At 44.8% G+C, this 15900-nt stretch overlaps 1 protein-coding gene across 3 annotated transcripts; it reads left to right on the top strand.

Annotated features, from left to right (window-relative positions):
* The first annotated feature begins 213 nt into the window (after positions 1-213).
* Positions 214-14288, top strand: PEX26 (peroxisomal biogenesis factor 26). 3 transcript variants are annotated; one of them, XM_024210472.3, is made up of 5 exons: positions 214-647; positions 4159-4299; positions 6990-7303; positions 10882-11028; positions 11932-14288. In XM_024210472.3, exons 1-5 carry the CDS (start codon positions 430-432, stop codon positions 12033-12035), a joined length of 924 nt encoding a protein of 307 aa, XP_024066240.1. In that variant the 5' UTR covers positions 214-429; the 3' UTR covers positions 12036-14288. The 3 variants fall into 3 exon arrangements, with proteins under 3 accessions (XP_024066240.1, XP_024066241.1, XP_024066242.1); XM_024210473.2 differs by lacking the exon at positions 11932-14288 and adding an exon at positions 7576-7712 and having other exon boundaries at positions 10882-10969; XM_024210474.3 differs by lacking the exon at positions 10882-11028.
* The last annotated feature ends 1612 nt before the right edge of the window (positions 14289-15900 follow it).

Genomic DNA, 15900 nt, shown 5'->3' with positions numbered 1-15900 from the left:
CATGGGCTCCCCCTGATCTGGGGGTCCGGGCTGTGACGGCTGGCTTTGCACGCTGCGCCTGGACCCAGCGGGCATAAGCCGCAAGCCAGGACCCAGCACCGATCGCAGCCGCAGAGCGCCAGCTCGGTGCATGCAGGCTCTCGGGCCCCGCGCAGCGTGCGCTGTAAAATCGCGCAGAGCCGCCCGTTGCCGCTGCGCGATTTTACAGCGCACGCTACGCGGGGGCCGAGAGCCTGAGTGCACCGAGCTGGCGGTGCATGCTGGAGCTTGAACCCGCGTGTGGGAGGATCCAGCCCGGACGTGCACAGGGGGGCGCTCCGGGAGCAGCTGGGTCACAGCAGCAAGCGATGGCTCCGAAGGAGATCGGGGACAGGATTCAAAGGCACGTAGCCAAGCCCAGAAGCTAACAGCCGCCACTCCCCGGGCACCATGAAGAACGACTTGCCTGTGTCCTCAGCTGGGCTCAGCGGGCCGGCAGGTTTCCTCAGGAGCAGCGAGCCTCTGTCCTTGTCTCCCGTGCCAGCCCCAGCGACCTCTTTGCTGGAGGAGGCTGCGGATTTGCTGGTGGTGCACCTGGACTTTGCTGCTGCTCTGGACAGGTGTGAGCGGGGCTGCGAAAGCCTGGCCTCGGACCCTGACTGTGAAAGGTACGGGGGGGGGAGGAGGGGGGCGAGTTCCCAGTCACCCCGGGCATGGACCAAAGGAGGTTCCCGCTGCTTAGTTATTCAGGGCAAACGCAGGCCGGGACTGTGCAGCCGGTTCCCTGCGACATCTGCTCAGATCCAAGTGCAGACGAAATCTGTTCCAGGTGACTCCTGGACAGAAAAGTCTTGGCTTTTGTTTGTGACCACACTGGACTACAGTAGGCCTGAGATGTTTGACAGGACTCAGCTAAGAGCTAATGTATCAGTGTAACATCTGTTCAGTCCTGCCTTCGGGGACTCCATTGTGAACTCGTAGAGGGATGTATCGACACTGAATATTTTTAATCAATCCCTTTGAAATATTTTGCTTAGAAACAGTTCTGCTACTGTGGGTTCTGGGGTTCTGGTTTTGGATTTTTTTTGCCCCTTTTCCCCCCTCAACCTTCTACTTGGGTAGAGTTGCAAGCAGGGCTTTGGAGCTGTGCTCCGGCTCCGCTCCAGCTCCAGGCAAAAACCTGCAGCTCCCACTGCTCCAGAGCTGCTCCGCGCTCCAGCTCCGGGCTCCGCTCCAAAGCCCTGGTTGCAAGTGTTACTGGTCAGTCAGTGCTGTTATCTTTTGTATGACACATAAAGGAGAGATCCTTGATCATCTTTGGTAGTTAAAAATTTCATAGCAGCATTTTTTACAGTAGTGAGAGTGTTAATATTGGTGTCTTGGCCAAATTCTGATTTGTCTAATTAGTTTTTAACTCCTCCATGCTGTTTCAGTTGGAAATAATACATTATTTCTTGCTTTCAACACTGAAGTGGGATCTAATGTTGCTGTTCTCTATACAAATAGCTGATTTGTTTCACCCAGCAGTAACTGTATGTCATAGGTAAGGGAAATGATTCCTGTAGATGAAGTACTTGGAGATCCTTGAGAATCAAGGCATTTTGATAATAATAGTTCTAAGAATGTATAAGAACTCAGAAAAATGAAGCGTGGGACTATTGATCACGCTTTATATTAAGGTTCTATTTATAAAGGATTAATGAATGATTAGTGCATGTTTTAGTAAATGGTTAATGTATTGTTTTAGAGTGCAAGTCAATACATGACTTATAGCCATCTATAACACTTACTGACATGCTTATAACTCTGTTTGCATTTTAATATGGCTAAATACATCTAGGAACAAAGAATGTAGGCCATACTTGCATGATGGGGGACTCTCTCCTGGGAATCAGTGACTGAAAATAATTTGTGGTTCATGATGGATAATCAGCTGAACATGAGCTCCCTGCGTGATGCTGTGGCCAAAAGGGCCAATGTAATCCTTGGATGCATAAGCAGGGGAATCTCAAGTAGGGCTAGGGAGACTATTTTATCTCTGTATTTGGCATTGGTGGGACTGCTGCTGCACTACTGTGTCCAGTTATGGTGTCCACAATTCAAGATGGATGTTGATAAATTGGAGAAGGTTCAGAAAAGAGCCACAGTAATGATTAAAAGAGCTGAATCTATTTAGCTTAACAAAGAGAAGGTTAAGGGGTGACTTAATTACAGTCTATAAGTACCTGCATGGAGAATATTTAATAATGGATGCTTCAGTGTAGCGGAGAAAGGTATAATATGATCCAATGGCTGGAAGTTGAAGCTAGACAAATTCAGACTGGAAATAAGGCATATCGTTTTAAGTGTGAGAGTAATTAACCATTGGAACAATTTACCCAGGGTCATGGTGGATTCTTTATCACTGACTATTTTAAAATTAAGATTGGATATTTTGCTAAAAGATATGCTCTGGGAATTATTTTGGAGAAGTTTTATGGCCTGTGTTGTACTGGAGGTCAGACTAGATGATCACAATAGTCCCTTCTGTCCTTGGAATCTAGGAATTTCTCTTACTATTTATCTCTGTAACATGCTTAGAATATCTATAATTTGTTAGCCCTTTATAAATCACTGTATTTAGGGATAGTTTTGTTCCTTTGTCTATTACTAGGGAGATGCATAGAAACAGAATCTGAGTGCCTTAGGTCTTCTAGTCTTGTTGCTCATTTCCCCCCCCCCCCATCTGAAGACAAAAGTACTCCTCCTGCTCCTCTTCATTTCCAAAGCTGTGTACCTAATACAGGTTTATGATTTGTGGTGGAGGAAATGAACAGCTGGAACAGATGAACTCTTAAGGGACTTACGCACAGCTCCTCCAATGTATTCAGGCCTGTAACTCTCATTTCTCTGGGAGCCCTGCCAATCAACAGATCTGGTCTAGCTCTGCTTTGCTTGTTAGTTATGATGAGTTCAAAAGCCATCAGAATGATGTAGTTTACTGAGCTTATTATGCCCCATGAGAATATAGTCCAGAGGTTCTTATGGTACTACTAGATACTAGACGACCCACAAACATATTTAAAAGTGGGGTGGGGCATGAAGATGAGAATTCCCTGGAAGAACGTGTGTAAGATAGCATTGGAATTATGTTAGGATTAGTCACAACAAGGATAGAGCCTATACTTGTTACCTGGCCGAAGAGCCAGGGAGGGACACTATTAAAAAAAATCCCCCCAGATGGGAAAGGAGTGGTTTAGGTTGATATTTTACTTGATATATTACAGTTGCACCGAGAGACCCCACTGGCGATGAAGGCCCCATTGTGCTAGGTGCTGCACAAACACACAGCCTATGTCAAAGAGCGGACGGTCTAACTAGACAAGACCAACAAAGGGCGTGAGGGAAGAAGTAGAATCCTCATTTTATAGGTGGGGAACTAAGGGCTTGTCTACACTTAAAATGCCACAGAAGCATAGCTGCATCGCTGTAGCATTTCAGTGAAGCCTACGCCAATGGTAATCCACCTCCTCAAGAGGCAGTAGCTATGTCTATGGGAGAATTCTTCCGTCAACCGATCACTTTCTACACTGGGGGTTAGGTTGGTTTCACTGCATCACTCAGAGGTGTGGATTTTTCACACCCCTGACTGACTTAGTTATACCAACCTAATTTCCTAGTGTTGACCAGGCCTGAGGCAGAGAGAATGGTTGAATCACTGACTCTGTGTCGCACAAGCAGGGCGAGGAACTGAACCCAGTTTTCTTGAATTTTTATCTAGGTTTGGAATCTCTTACAATCACAATTTCAACACATTGTCAGTCCTAAAATAATAATGATGCCAATAGTCCTTGTCATGATTTCTAGTCACCAAACCATTACTAGAGGCTAGATTGTTAAAAGCCTAAACTAATTTACAGGTACATTTGTCTTGGTTTGGCTGCTTTAATATCTGTGAATATAGACAACTCCTGATTAGTATGAAAAGGGGTCTGTGCATAATTGAGAGATGTGGGACTACTGCTGGAGATGTGTAACAAACATGTCCTGCAAAAAAGGCTGAACGTTGTCTGTGCTTTTGGGGAAAAGCTACTGAGGAGGAATTAGAAAGCCCTCAACATCAGATGTGTCAGGCAGGGAAGGACTTTGAAACAGCATTTCTCACAAGTGCTCATTTGGCCTGTCTTGTCCATTGGACAGCTCTGCAGAAGTGAAGTGCTCCCTGTGCATTGTGGGGATCCAGGCCCTGGCAGAGATGAACCGGTGGAGAGAAGTTCTGTCTTGGGTCCTACAGTATTACCAGGTCCCTGAACGTCTGCCTCCAAAAATTCTGGAACTGTGGTGAGTAATTATCTGTACTTTCCGGATATGTTCTGCCTAAAATACCCAGGTTCCACAACCTATATGTGTAGCGTGCTGTATGGGGTTCTAGTTGGGCTTTTTCCTCCATGTCCCTCCTTCTTTCTTGTCATCTCCCCCTGCACAAGAGGGGGGCCAGGCACAGCTGTTCAGAGGGAACCTTTTCAGAATGAAAGAACAGAGCTGAACTTGGTTTTCTGCAGCATCTTTCATTTTCAAGGAATGCCACAGTGATAGGTTAGAGGTTATTTTGCCTCTTCCGCAGCTTTGCCTCTTCCACAGCTAGAGACACTGGAACCTGTTAGTGTGAGAAGGGATGTTGCCCTGACACCAAGATCACACATCCCAGGTGTTATGTGATCTTCATCTAGCACCTGTAGTCAGGCATTGGTTTAACATCGCCACTAGAATACGTTGCCTCAAACAGTGCAGCATCTCCCTAGTGCTCTACTGCAGTGAAAGACATGTTGTTCCCTCCTCTTCTTCACTAGCAGGGCTAGACTACTGTGACTGTCTCCTGACTGAAGCTAACAGAATGTTAGGAACCATTAGGAAAGGGATAGATAATAAGACAGAAAATATCATATTGCCTTTATATAAATCCGTGGTACATCCACTTCTTGAATATTGCATGCAGATCTGGTCACCCCATCACAAAACAGACACATTGGAATTGGAAAAGGTACAGAGAAGGGTAACAAAAGTGATTAGGGATATGGAACAGCTTTCGTATGAGGAGAGATTAAATAGACTGGGACTTTTCAGCTTGGAAAAGAGACGACTGAGGGGGAACATGATAGAGGTCTATAAAATCTTGACTGGTGTGGAGAAAGTGAATTAGGAAGGGTTATTTACTCCTTCACATAACACAAGAAGTAGGGGGTCACCCAATGAAATTAATAGGCAACAGGTTTTAAACAAACAAAAGGAAATACTTCTTCACACAGTGCACAGTCAACCTGTGGAACTCCTTGCTAGGGGATGTTGCGAAAACAAAAACAAAAAAAGGGTTTAAAAAAAAAAAAAAAAAAAAGAACTCAAGTTCATGGAGAATAGGTCCATTAATAGCTATTAGTCAGGATGGGCAGGGATGCAACACCATGCTCTGAGCGTCCCCAGCCTCTGTTTGCTAGAAGCTGGTAGTGGACGACAGGGGATGGATCACTTGATGACTACCTGTTCTGTTCAGTCCTTCTGAAGCATCTGGCATTGGCCACTGTCGGAAGACAGGATACTGGGCTAGATGGACCTTTGGTCTGACCCAGTATGGCCATTCTTATGTTCTCATAGGAATCCTTGTGATGAAAGATGCAGTGGCACCTGACCTATAAATAGCCAAAGAACCACTTCATCAATTAATGGAATGAGATTATAGTAAATACCTATGAAAAAATCCAGAATCTTCTCTTTATCAGAAGTGTGTTTTTAAATTCAATTTTTAGCAGGAAGAGAAAAAGAGTGCTGCAAGAAGTTGAATATATAAAAGTATTAAGGACGTATTTACAGGGCTTTCCACCTATGAATCTCAAAGCACTTTACAAAGGCAGGCAAGTACCATTCCAAGTGATTGCTGGAGCAAATCTAGTCTCCCTTGGAAGTACAGGCGTCTTAGAAGAAGGTGTGCAGGAGTCTTATTACTGAGAGCATGGAGTTGTGGAAGGGTTTGGCCTCTCTAGGAAGGAGGGGAAAATGGATTTGATACTTGTTATGGAGGAGGTTGAGGAGGGCTTGGCAGCTGTGGAAAGGGGGTTGGGTGCTGAGGATCGTGATTAACCAAGCCTGAGCGGAGAGTATTATTCAGAGCTATGAAAAGCCACATGCAGCTTGAGAGCCTTAAATTGAGTGTAATGGGTCTCGGGACGTTTGATTCTCTGATTACTGCATTTCACCCATTAGTCAAATCTGTGTATTTGCCAGCCTCATGACCCCTCATGTCAAAACCCAAAGGGTCCGAGAACTGCCCAGTAACGTACTGCCTGATGTGTCTTGTTACGTCATGAATTTTGTGGCCTTAGCAAAGACTCAGACCCTGTGATGCCCTCAGTAAGTGCAGGGAGAAGGTCCTATGTCACCACCAGTGAAGAGCATGTGTTTAAGATGATAATATCTCTTACATCTTAACAGTGACTGCTGCTCCCTTTGCTCCCTGCATCAGGTGATGAAAGGCTGGGAACGTTGCTGGGGGAGGAAGGAAGCTTGGCCTCTGCGGGTGTCTACACTGCACTTGGGAGGTGTCATTCCCATTGTAGTAGATAGACTCGCCTTAGCTCAGCTCAAGCTAGTGCACTAAAAATAGCAGTATGGAGATTGTGGCGCTGGTGATAGCTTGGGCTAGGCATCCGAATCCCAGCCCCACCCCCCTTGGGTCCAAGCTCGGGTGGCTAGGCCAAGCTGCCACCAGTGCTGTAGCAGCTACACTGCTGTTCTTAGTGCAGTAGCTCAGCCTGAGAATCACGCTGGGAATCACACCTCCCTGCTGCAATGTAGGCACGTGCTGAGGGGTTGCGTCATATTGCTTTCTAGGGACTCCCTCCCGCTCTGCGTGGAGTGCAGATTGTCACGGAGAGATCTATGTCCAGTTCCAGTCATAGATGACTGAAGTTGGTAACTGTAAGTGATCTCAACTTTGCAAATAGATTGTAGTGTAACATTCATTTTTTCTTGCATTCTAGCATCCTTTTGTACAGCACAGTGAAGGAGCCCCATGTGATGTTGGAAGTTGACAGTTATTGGCTGAGAGATCTAACCAATCAGAACCTGCCTTCGTATGGTACCTTGATGGAGTTGCATCTGTTGCATGTGTTGCTTCCCCTTGGACAATTTGTGGAGGCAGAGGAGCTGGTACAGGGCTGTGACGCTTTCAACAAAGAGCAACAACTTGAGGCCCTGAGGACCATTAACGAGAGGAAGTGTCAGTGGGTGCAACAGGAAGAGACACAGTCAGCCCCTGAAGAGCAACCAGCCACAGCGAGGGATAAGCTGTTAGGTAGGCGCTCTCTCTAAACCTCACAATCCTGCTTTCCTCTTCCGAGGTGTAGAAGAGGGAGCCATTGAACTTGGGCCAAATCACTCTTTATTTGTATTTAGACTTATGTTAAGTGTTTTACCTACTTGCTCTTGGTGCTTTCACTAGAGTTAAAACTCACAATGTCGAAATGCAGCTCAACACATACAATCTACAGATTGCCCCTCCCCCTCACATAACCACTGTCTGCTAATAAATAATCATTCATCTCAGCCCCCTTTCTTGTACCCCAGATCCCTCAGCTAGGCTCCTTCCCAAATGTTCAGGAGAAAAGATGGACTTTGCAGCATGTCCAGAAGGCCAGCAAATCCGGCAGGTTGAGAGGAGAAGCGAGTTTCAAATCTAAAAGCCCTTCACAGAAAACTGTCCTGTGAGTAGCCTTCTCCCATCTACAGTGAGGGAGTTGCAGTTCTGCAGCCCTCACAACAGTGGCATCATTTTAGGAGGGGAAGAGGTGGTACCTCAACAAACCCAAACTACTTAAGGGCTTTTAAATTAAAATAAAGACCTCAAACTGTGCTTGGAAATCCACAGTATTCCAAGCTCCCCATGTCTGTTTAGTGTTTGACCTCTCTGCTGGATGCCAATTGCAGTGGTGTTTTTTTGGTGGGATTTGGATACTTGTCCACTATGAACTGATCTGAAAGCTACCCACTTATTTCCACACATCAAGCTGCCATTACATGGGTTGATTGTTCAGTTCTCAGTACTGTCGGAGAATAACAGAATTCTCACTTTTTGTTTGGGTACAGCAAGTCAGATACTTTATTTTCTTTCTCTCTATCAATTGCATAGAGGGAGAGAGCTAAGCAGGTCTCTCAACAGGTAAACAATTACAGCAAGCATTTATACCTTTTGTTACAGACAATAATGAGCAACAGCTGCATTTTGTTTATACATAGGTCATTCTGATATCTTGTTTTGCTCACTAATGTAGACTCTTAGTCTACATTCCATATTATCTACACAAGGTCGCAACAACTTCACACAGTTCTTTCCCACTCGCCTCACACATTCCTCGCTTCTACAAATCTCGCGTTATTAGGGTTACAGTTAGCCTGACTCTTGCTAACAAACTGTCATGCATTGCATCCCCTTCCTGTCAGTTCTTTCTCTGCTTCCACAACCCCCCCTTTTGTACTCGTTTCATAGGCAGCCCAGGTTGCAGTGGCTTCTACCTTATTAGTTAGAAAATTGCATTACTACAGATGCTTTCTGGCTTGCTTCCAGATCCAAAGCTATCCACAGCTTAAAGATTCTTACTTAAAAAAGGTCACAGTACCAACTAGGGCTAGATTCAAACTGGTGCTTTAGAAGGAAGAGCTCTGTATCCACTACCAGTTTTACCTCTCTCTTTTTTATTAGGCCCAGTTGGATGACTGTACAGCCAGTTCCCCTTTCTTAACCTATCCAAGGTTGGTAGTGACTGAAAGTCTTATGGAAGTGGTTTCAGTTTCATCAAATTTCTAGGTCTCAAAATTCCATCACAGCTGGCACTAGTTTGTACCCATTTCTGCTGCAGCAACAGGAGCAGCTACCCAACATACTATTAGGCCTGGTCTACACTTAAAATGTAGGCTGACCTAGCTACAGTGCTCAGGGGTGTAAAAAAAAGCCACACCCCTGTGCACCCTGACTATGCCAACCTAACCCCCAGTGTAGACACAGCTAGGTTGACGGCAGAATGCTTCCATTGACCTAACAACAGTTGCTCAGGGAGGTGGATTTCCTAGAGTGATAGACAGACCTCATCTGTCACTGTAGACTGCATCTACACTACAGGGTTATGCCAGCATAGCTATAGCGCCATATCTATGTTATGCTAGTTTCCATAGCGTAGACATGGCCTTAGTCTGCTGGCTTAGTGGGTATTAACTGTTAACTAACAATATTGCCAGGGGATGTTCCTTCTGACCTCTAACATGGCATGTGCATAAACAAATGCTCTTGCTTGATAAGAATTGCAAGGGCGAAGTTTATCTTTCACATTGGCAAAGACTAAGGCAATTTTCTAGTTTTTAAAATATACACCTCTACCCCGATATAACGCTGTCCTCGGGAGCCAAAAAATCTTACCGTGTTACAGGTGAAACCGCGTTATATTGACCTTGCTTTGATCCGCTGGAGCGTGCAGCTCCGACCCCCCCCCCGGAGCGCTGCTTTACTGCGTTATATCCGAATTCATGTTGTATCGGGTCACATTATATCAGGGTAGAGGTGTACTACAGAAGAAATATGTAAAAACATGCAATTAAAACTTAAGACAGATGACATTTCCTCTAAGGGCTTATGTAGTTGCCAGTGTGAACTTTCTACCATCTTCCCATGAATAATTTTCTTATTGTATTCTCATTTTTTGAGCCCATGTAGTAGAATCTATGGGTGGAACTTAAGTACCTATTAGACCTAAGAATTCCCAATTAATCCAGGTATTCTTGTCTCCAGGGGGCTCCAGCACCTGGAGAGGGCATCCCTCCCTTATGGGACATCAGTATTGATAATTGTATAAAGTCCTTTGGGTACAAGCTTCCCACAAAGCTTCCTCCTCAGTAACAACTACCATAAAGCTTTTAGAAGGAAAGCAGGAAAAGAAAGCAACACACCTCTGTTAATAGTGGCCCATCTAGGAAGTCATGTGGATTGCAGGAGCCAATGTGATGTTACATCCTTGCTAATAACAGACAGGCCAGGAGCGCTTGAGGAGCCCAGGGATGAACAAAGTGTTCCTCTTCTAATAGCTGCCCTGTCATGGGGTGCATCACTCACCAGCGGGCTGGCACCTCCTCCCGGCCACTCTGGAGATTAGCTGGAGGCCACCACCCCCATCCATGGCTTGCACATCATCACTCTGTCTCCGCATCTGCCAGTGGCCCCTCTTGCAGCCTCAGGAACCACAGCACCCTCTTCGTGACTTGACCCTCCAGCTGTGTCCCCATCCATGTTCTCCCCCCCTCCCCCCTTCTAGGGGTTAGTGTCTCAGTCCATCCACTACTCCTGGTCCCAACCCAGGGAGTTTACAGATAGCAGCCTCTTGCTGTGACTCTTTAATTTCTCCCAATGCTGCTAAGTTTCCCTGGCTACTTCCCCGTGACCCCAGCATCTTCTTCGCCCTAACCTCAGGACATGCAACTACCCAGCCCCAGCAGCCAATCAGGAGCTCTATCTTGCTCCCCCATCTCTGTGAGTTGTTGCTCTGTTCAAGGTGCCGCAGGTCTTTCAGCCTACTAGAGACACAGTCCTCACTCCTTGAGCTCCCAGCAGCAACTTACTCTGCTCTACCCTGCAGCTCCTTTTATGTGAGCTTGCTTGGCCCTGATTGGTTGTTCCCTGCAACTCCTCCCTGATTGGCTGCACTCACGGGACCACTCGGAGGACTCACCTCCACTGCTCGCTGCTGAGGTTAACCCTTCCTAGTCCAGTGTGGGGCAGACACCCAATCACATGCTCCATTGAGATAGCTTTTGGAACCCAGCAGCTCTTCTGTGCAGTCTTATTTTCCTTGCCCCTTCCTTTAACCACCTCTTGTACTTGTATTCCAGGCTCTGTGTCCCGAAAGTTATTGACCATATTAACAGTGCTGCGTAGAGCACTGGGATCCATGTCAAGCCACTTCTGTTCCAGCCCTTACAAAAAGACGCTCTTGGCTGCTCTCATAGTATGCCTTGTTGTGGTGAGACTAGACCCGGGTATGTGATTAAGGCTTCAGAATGTTTTGTTATCTGTCTTATGGTTATGAACAAGAAACTGGGAATTGCGAGCGTTGGGCTTGGAAGAGGAACATTTATTCAAGCCTCTCCCCTTAGGAGTTACTGTGAGATATGGTGCAAGAGTGGTGGGTGTGCGGGAGCTCACAGCTATTATATTTCCAGCTTTTTCCACTAAAAGGTCACTGAAAGGAGATGTGTAGGACAGCTGGCTGTAAATAAACTTATAGCTACTGCATCTGCAGCTTTCCTAACGAAAGGTACTGTCGGAAATTGTTCTGAAGCACAGGCTATGGGCAGTTCGCAGCTATCCCGTGCCAGACTCTGCCTCTGTCAGAGAAAGATGCTGCAAAGGTGTTGGCTGTGGGAAGTACAGAGTGGTAAGAATGGTTGTGATTGGTGAACTTTAGAAAAGTAATTTAGCTCTAACCTCAACCTTGATCCACTTAAGCCACAAGCTAACCCAAAACTACCCTAAAAGGCACTCATTAGCATTCAGAAAGTCTGTGGATATAGATTCCTCCTCCCCTCCCCCCCGTTTTGTAATGAGAGTTTCCAGTGTCTCTGCTAGTCCTAAGAATCTTCATTACTGAGGCACATGCTCAGTACCACCCTGCAGAGGGGACTTTTGAGTCTTCAGTGCTGTTCTGTCAATCAGCCTTTGGAGGGTGAAGCATAGCTTATTGGGGATGAGAGCAGCACCCTCTTCTCTATGCCCTGCAGCTTCTGCTAGGTGAGAGTCTGAGCTCTCACCTGGGCAGGAATAAAGAGAAAGAAAAGCTGATGGCTTCCCTTAACCCGAGTGGGGATCAGCTCTTTCTAAGTCTGAGTTTATAAAGAGAAGGGTAGGAAACATTAATGAAATACTTTTGTTTTATTCTGCAGCTGCTCCCACATCCCTACCCTTCCTTTACAGGCTGGTCCAGCTCTGCCATCAGGCATGGGTGGCTGTATTCTCTCCGCTCTACAGGCCTCCAGTTCAAGACTAAGCGGCTTTACGACGTGTTGCAAGTCTTTTGTCTCTGTTGCTGTGCAAGTGGCAGTTTGTCTTGAAGATTTTAAGCAGGCTCTACAAGGGCTCCTGAGACCAATGTACTAATTAAAATGACCACACGTGGGCTCCGGTGCAGTGACATCTTCCTCTCTTGCCAGACTAAGAACCTGGCCTAGTGCTGTCTGGATTTTGAAACTGCCTCTGCTACTTGTCTCCCTGTGCTATGGAGCTGTGCAGCACACTACTAACCCTGGAGGAATGTGCACATACAGGGTTTTAGCCCTCCTCCTCTAATCCATGTCTTATTTAGATGTCCCCTGAAAGTGGTTGCTTTTGGTGTGGGTCCCAAGTGAGAGTCTGTAGCCAATGGCAAAGAACAATAACAGGCATTTTGAGAGATTGCACTATCCTTGCAAATGTTTTTGAAGTTGTCCAAGAAGTGGGAGTGAAATTTCAGAGTGTATGGTTATGAAAGATCTCAGAGTACCAGGTCTACACTGAACCCTAGGAGCCCAAAAAATGTCCTGCCTCGGGACCCTTTAAATGCCCAGTTTCTGCAGCAAGGAATTTAAGCCAAATATGTGGAACACTATAAAATATTGCAGACTGAAATTGGAGCCCATTCTGTTCTGAGGGCCAGAGTTTCTCTTGTGACCCTGATGTCTCTTGGCATAGTCATTCTCACTTTGGATTTAACAATCATGGCTAAGCATATCAAGGTGATGGGACGCATTATAAAGATGGATCCGTCAGCCCATTCTGTCCCCTGTCTGCATCCAGCACAAGCAATTATAGACCTTTCTGTCTTTCAGATGATCATGAATACTAAATATTTGACACTGGATAAGTTAAAATAGGGGACAGCAGAGAGATGGTGAGAGGCAAGAGCCAACAGAGTTGCTCTTGTTAATCTTAATATGCTCCATATTTATTAGAGTCTAACCTGCCCCATTACTTGAATTGTCATGTAGTTTCACTGCATATTTTAAATGTCTCTGTATCTTCTGTTGATGTGCTTTCTATTTACATATTTAGATTTAAATACACCAGACTCCTAGCCACATGCCTAGACCTTCCAAAAAGTATTTAGAATCATAATCCACAGAGTAATCATCCAGCAGCAAAACTGCACTCTTTCACACCAAGAGTAAATTAACAGGCCTCAAAATACATTTCCCCTCTATCCAAAACCCTAGACCCCAGTTCTCCCCAACAGCTCTAGCACATAGTGTTCTGATGGTCAATAGATCAAAGCTACTTCAGACCAGTGGTCGTGGGAGCGACTTCCAGAGTCAAAGGGCCCTCCTGGAGAACACTTTGCCAGCAGTTCCCGCCCCCATACCAAGTTGGCTTCACAGCTCAACTGCCTCAGCTGATTGTAGCTTTAACAGTATAAAACAGGGAGATAAGTGATTATTCAGGTAGACAAGTCCCAAACCACACCCTGAACTCCCCACCTCCCTGATAACCAAGAGGCATCCAATGCAGATCCTTGTGCAATGTTCTATAACATGAGTCCTCTACGAAACATCCCACATGGCCTTCTGCCTTTGCAGTAACCATACAGTGCTGTGGGGGCTATTTCTAATCTTTCAAAAATGGCAGCAGCACACAGGTATCACAACAGCTGGCTGAATGCACTACTATGGTTTGTTAGCAGTTCCTCCTCTTTTAAGAGAGTCTGAGGTTCCGTCTTCACTGCTAAACAACACACCTGTTTTTCTATGGCATAACTAACATGAACTATCCTGTGAAATCCTAGTGGAGACAAGGCTCTGTAGTTTTACTGAGAGGTAAACCAGGCAAGGTCAATGATGCAGTGGGGGGTGGTAATATTATTAACTTTGCCTACCTTTCACTCAGAAGAAAGTACAGGAAGCTTGTCTCCACTAGGATATTACAGTGAGATAACTGTTGTGCATTTGTCTTGCTGTGAAAAACATGTGTAGGCAGTTAAGACAAAGCCTTGAAGACCTTACACATTTTGGAGCTTCATGTTATTATTTACATGCATCTGTAATGCACCTATCGCCATTATATCTCCATGAGCTCAGTCACTGATTCATCATTTCAAAGACTTTCAGCATAAAATAATCATATCAAGACTCTAAGGAGAAAGGCTCTGGGCTTGTCTACGTGGTGTGGCAATGGGGCCGTGATTTCTAAAATGCACTAGCTTGCACATTAATTGGTCCGTGTAGTCCCTCCTGGTATGCACTAAAAGTTCCCTATCATGCTTTAACATAGTTCTGTTTCAAATAGTACTATGTTAAAGTGCACCAAGGAACTTCTGGTATACATCAGCAGGGTCTACATGGTCTGATAAGTGTGCAACACGTTAGTGAACTTTAGAAATCACACCCCTGTAGAGTGCACTGCCACACAACTTAGACAAGTCCTCTCTGTAACTCTTCTAAGAATGACTAGTTTGTACTTCCCAGTCTCCTATATTGCAGGATCTAGCTATGTACATAGCTTTATGACCTAGTTACAGAGGTATCTGAGGGTGTCAAATTCTGCTTACTGATCATATGTAGTCTGTCTTTCTGCCATTAGCTAGGTGGCAGTTCACATTTCCTGGGGCTCATTGTTGCAAATTTCTGATTGTAGCCATGCTTGTGATATTGGGATTGTGTTCTGTGAGGAGCATGCACGATATTCTCGATTTCTGCTTAGAGGTTGCTTGATAATGTCTTAACTGTTCATTTCCATGGATCTTTTTAATATGTGTGAGTGATGCATAGATTAGCCACCTCAAATTTCTCCTAGTACTTTGTTTTTTAATTTGAATGTTTTTCATTGTGTTTAGCACATAATGAGACAAAGGATGGTAGAAACAGAAAAATATCACTTGTGCAATTCTAATGGTTTTATTCATTTAATTTTAAATACTTAAGTAGTAATTTTTATTCTGAAAATTATGTAGTCAGTTATATTGTGATGCTCAATCGGGCTGGTCACAAAACAGTCTTTCACAACACTGGCATATATTATTAAAAATATTTACATTTAGTGCACTGACACTTCGCAGTTTCCAAAGAATTCTTTGGAAATATGTTTCACTGCAAACAGTGGCCCATATTCTGCAAACACATGCTTTAATTAGGTGAGTAGTACCATTCAGTTCTATGGGACTAATTACCCAATTAAGTCTACTCATAAGCTGTGACCCTGCAAACACTAATGCATGTATTTTCATATAATGGATCAGAGAATTGAATATTGTTTTGCATATCTTCCCAGATGCTTTCAATTAAAGATGCAACATATATTGTTCATATGTTAAACTTTATAATATGAAGCAGTATTTGTCTATTCATGATTTATGTATGTTTGTATATACTTAAGTGGCCAAGAATTTACAGAAACATGCAACAAGGAGTAAAGTATTCAATAATTTATCATCTGTAGTTTCATCGTTTTCCCCTATCCCTTACCACAATCAAAGAGCTTGTTACCATAGGGGAAGATGCCACCATACATACCTTCTGTAAATGTGATAATTCTGCCACCAAAACCTTGCTGTAGGGGGGAGGGGGGTTTGCACTTTTTGCTGAATATCTCCAGGCATAGGAGTTGGAGATAATTCTACTGCTATCTGACTTCCTGTTGTAGGAGGCTGAAGATTATATTGACACATATTCCCTACAGGGAATTGAAAAATGCCAGGGGAGAAGTACAGCAGCATCTGTACTCAACTGCTTCGAAGTGGAGCCTTTGGAGCTGAGCAGGCTGTAGCCAGGAGGAGGATGAAGCCTGGTGACTTTTTGTTGTGCACAGGTGATCAAATAATCTACCACTGAGATCTCTTGATACATTTCTCCTTCCCTTCACTGACACATTTCAATCAGTAGAATTTA

This window comes from Terrapene carolina, unplaced genomic scaffold (genome assembly GCF_002925995.2).
Source record: "Terrapene carolina triunguis isolate 2854851 unplaced genomic scaffold, T_m_triunguis-2.0 Scaffold190, whole genome shotgun sequence".
In the NCBI taxonomy this organism is placed as follows: domain Eukaryota; kingdom Metazoa; phylum Chordata; order Testudines; family Emydidae; genus Terrapene; species Terrapene triunguis.
This window is presented reverse-complemented; position numbering and strand designations above follow the sequence as displayed.